General features: G+C 49.6%; 1 protein-coding gene across 1 annotated transcript; it reads right to left on the bottom strand.

Annotated features, from left to right (window-relative positions):
- Positions 1–1,288: 1,288 nt before the first annotated feature.
- Positions 1,289–1,720, bottom strand: LOC114172711 (uncharacterized). Its single transcript, XM_028057041.1, has one exon. It carries the CDS (start codon positions 1,718–1,720, stop codon positions 1,289–1,291), a length of 432 nt encoding a protein of 143 aa, XP_027912842.1.
- Positions 1,721–2,488: the final 768 nt, after the last annotated feature.

The raw sequence follows: 2,488 nt of genomic DNA, 5'->3' as shown, positions 1-2,488 counted from the left end.
GCTCCTTCTGGTCAAACAAGCACTTTAAACTTTTGTGGTCGCTGAACACATGAAACTTAGCACCATAAAGATAATGCCTCCAAATCTTCAAGGCAAAGACTATCGCCGCCAACTCCAAGTCATGAGTGGGGTAGTTCCTCTCATGCACCTTGAGTTGTGTCGAGGCATATGCCACAACCTTCTTCTCCTCTGTCAAAACGCAACCAAGTTCGAAGTGCGAGGCGTCACAGTAGACCTCGAACGGCTTCTCGACATCCAGGATCACTAGTATCGGAGCGCTAGTCAATCTTCTCTTCAATTCCTGGAAACTTTCCTCGCACTTATTTGTCCAAATGAAGGGTTGGTCCTTCCGAGTAAGTAGTGTCAGGGGTGCCACTATTTTGGAGAATCCCTCTATGAACCTCCTATAGTAGCCCGCTAACCCCACAAAGCTCCTGATCTCTGTGGCCGACTTAGGATTTTCCCACTTTACCACTGCCTCAACCTTCCCTGGGTCCACTGTAATCCCCTTGGCGGATATCACATGCCCCAAAAACTGAACCTCATCCATCTAGAATTCGCACTTGGACAACTTGGCATACAACTGTTTATCTCTCAGAACACCAAGCACCAACCTCAGGTGTTCTGCATGCTCCTCCTGAGTCTTAGAATAGATAAGGATGTCGTCTATGAAGACTACGACAAACTTATCTAACAAGGGTCTGAAAATTCGGTTGATGTAGTCCATGAACACTGTTAGAGCATTGGTCACACCAAAAGGCATAACCACGTACTCATAGTGTCCGTACCGGAATCGGAAAGCCGTCTTCTGCACATCATCAGCCTTTACCAAAATCTGATGGTATCCCGACCGCAGGTCTATCTTCGAGAATACTGACGACCCATGCAGCTGATCCATCAAGTCATCAATTCTCGGGAGCGGATACTTATTCTTGATCGTCATCTTGTTCAGTTGCCTGTAGTCCACACACAGGCGTCAACTCCCATCCTTCTTCTTTACCAGCAACACTGGTGCTCCCCATGGTGAAGTACTGGGTCGGATAAACTGCTTCGCCATTAGTTCCTCTATCTGTTTCTTAAGTTCCACCAACTCTGCCGGAGCCATGCGGTATGGAGCCATCGATACCGGACCTATCCCCGGTACTAGGTCAATAGAGAACTCCACCTTCTTACTAGGAGGTAACCCAGGTACTTCATCCGGAAACACGTCCTCAAACTCATGCACCACAGGTATAATTGATGGTCCTTCTCTCTCCTCCACTTCCACACGGGCGAAGATTATGAAGCATTACGCGCCACTCTGAATCTCCCTCACCACCCCTTGAGGAGACACCAACTCGAGCTCCTCTGAATCGGGAAACAACAACCTCTTCTCCCGACAGTCTATAAGAATGCAGTTGGCAGAGAGTGAATCCATCCCTAGGATCACTTCCAACTCTTGGAGAGGTAGACATATCAGATTCACCCTATATTTGCGTCTTTCCACCACCACAGGACACCTAGCACACAAGGACGACGTCCTGACCAAACCCGATGTCGGAGTAGATACCACAAGTTCACACTGCAACTTACACACCGACAGACCCAACTTTTTCACACAAGCATCTGACACAAAGGAGTGTGTCACTCCAGAATCATATAACACGCAGCATCTCATCCTAGAAATCACACAATAACCCATTACGAGGTTACCTGAACCTGCCGCCTCTGCTTCGGTCATGGCGTAGACTCTGCCCGTCGCCTCAGTCCTGTTGCCTTTATCTCTCCACTGGTGCTGGTGAGGAGTCTAAACTGGAAGGCGTGCAGCTGCCCTAGCAAGAGTGGGACAATCCTTCCCAAAGTGGCCCTCCTTGCCAAAGTTGTTGCATCTGTGGTAACCCTCCATGCGTGGGCAAGCGCTCCTCAGGTGTGGGCCCCCACATATGTAACACTGCACTCGACCCTACTAGGGAGGAAGACCCCTAGACCCCTGAGGCTGATGGGGACGTCTGTCATATGGTCTCCTCCGCTCGTCGTGTCTAGGCTTGGACCTAGATGGTCCACTAATCCTCTGAGGCTGCTGGGGCCGTTGACCCTCTACCTCATTCTTCATCTTCTCCATCACCCTGGCCTTCTCCACCAGAGCGGCAAAATCCTTAATGGATAAGGGTGTTACTATCAAGTGAATATCTCTCCTGAGGCCGTTCTCGAATTTTCGGCATCTCCACTCCTTATCGAGCGGCAAGGTATAAAAGCGGCTTAGGTGCTTGAACTTCTCAGCATAGTCAATCACCGTCTTCCCTCCCTAGGTTAGTGTGAGGAATTCCACCTCCTTGGCATATTGAATGATGTCTGGGAAATATTCTGAGAGGAATTTCCCCCTAAAGGCCTCCAACGTCAACGAATCACCTCTCTCCTCCATTATGGATTTGGTACTGGTCCACCAGTGCTCAGCCTCCCCAGTGAGCATGTATCCTGTGAAAGCTAACATGTTCTCCGCTGGGCATGT

This window comes from Vigna unguiculata, chromosome 5 (assembly GCF_037176805.1).
Source record: "Vigna unguiculata cultivar grain cowpea cultivar isolate G323 ecotype 2 chromosome 5, ASM3717680v1, whole genome shotgun sequence".
Lineage (NCBI taxonomy): Eukaryota > Viridiplantae > Streptophyta > Magnoliopsida > Fabales > Fabaceae > Vigna > Vigna unguiculata.
Note: the sequence above shows the minus strand (reverse complement) of the source record. Positions and strands in the feature narration are given on the sequence as shown.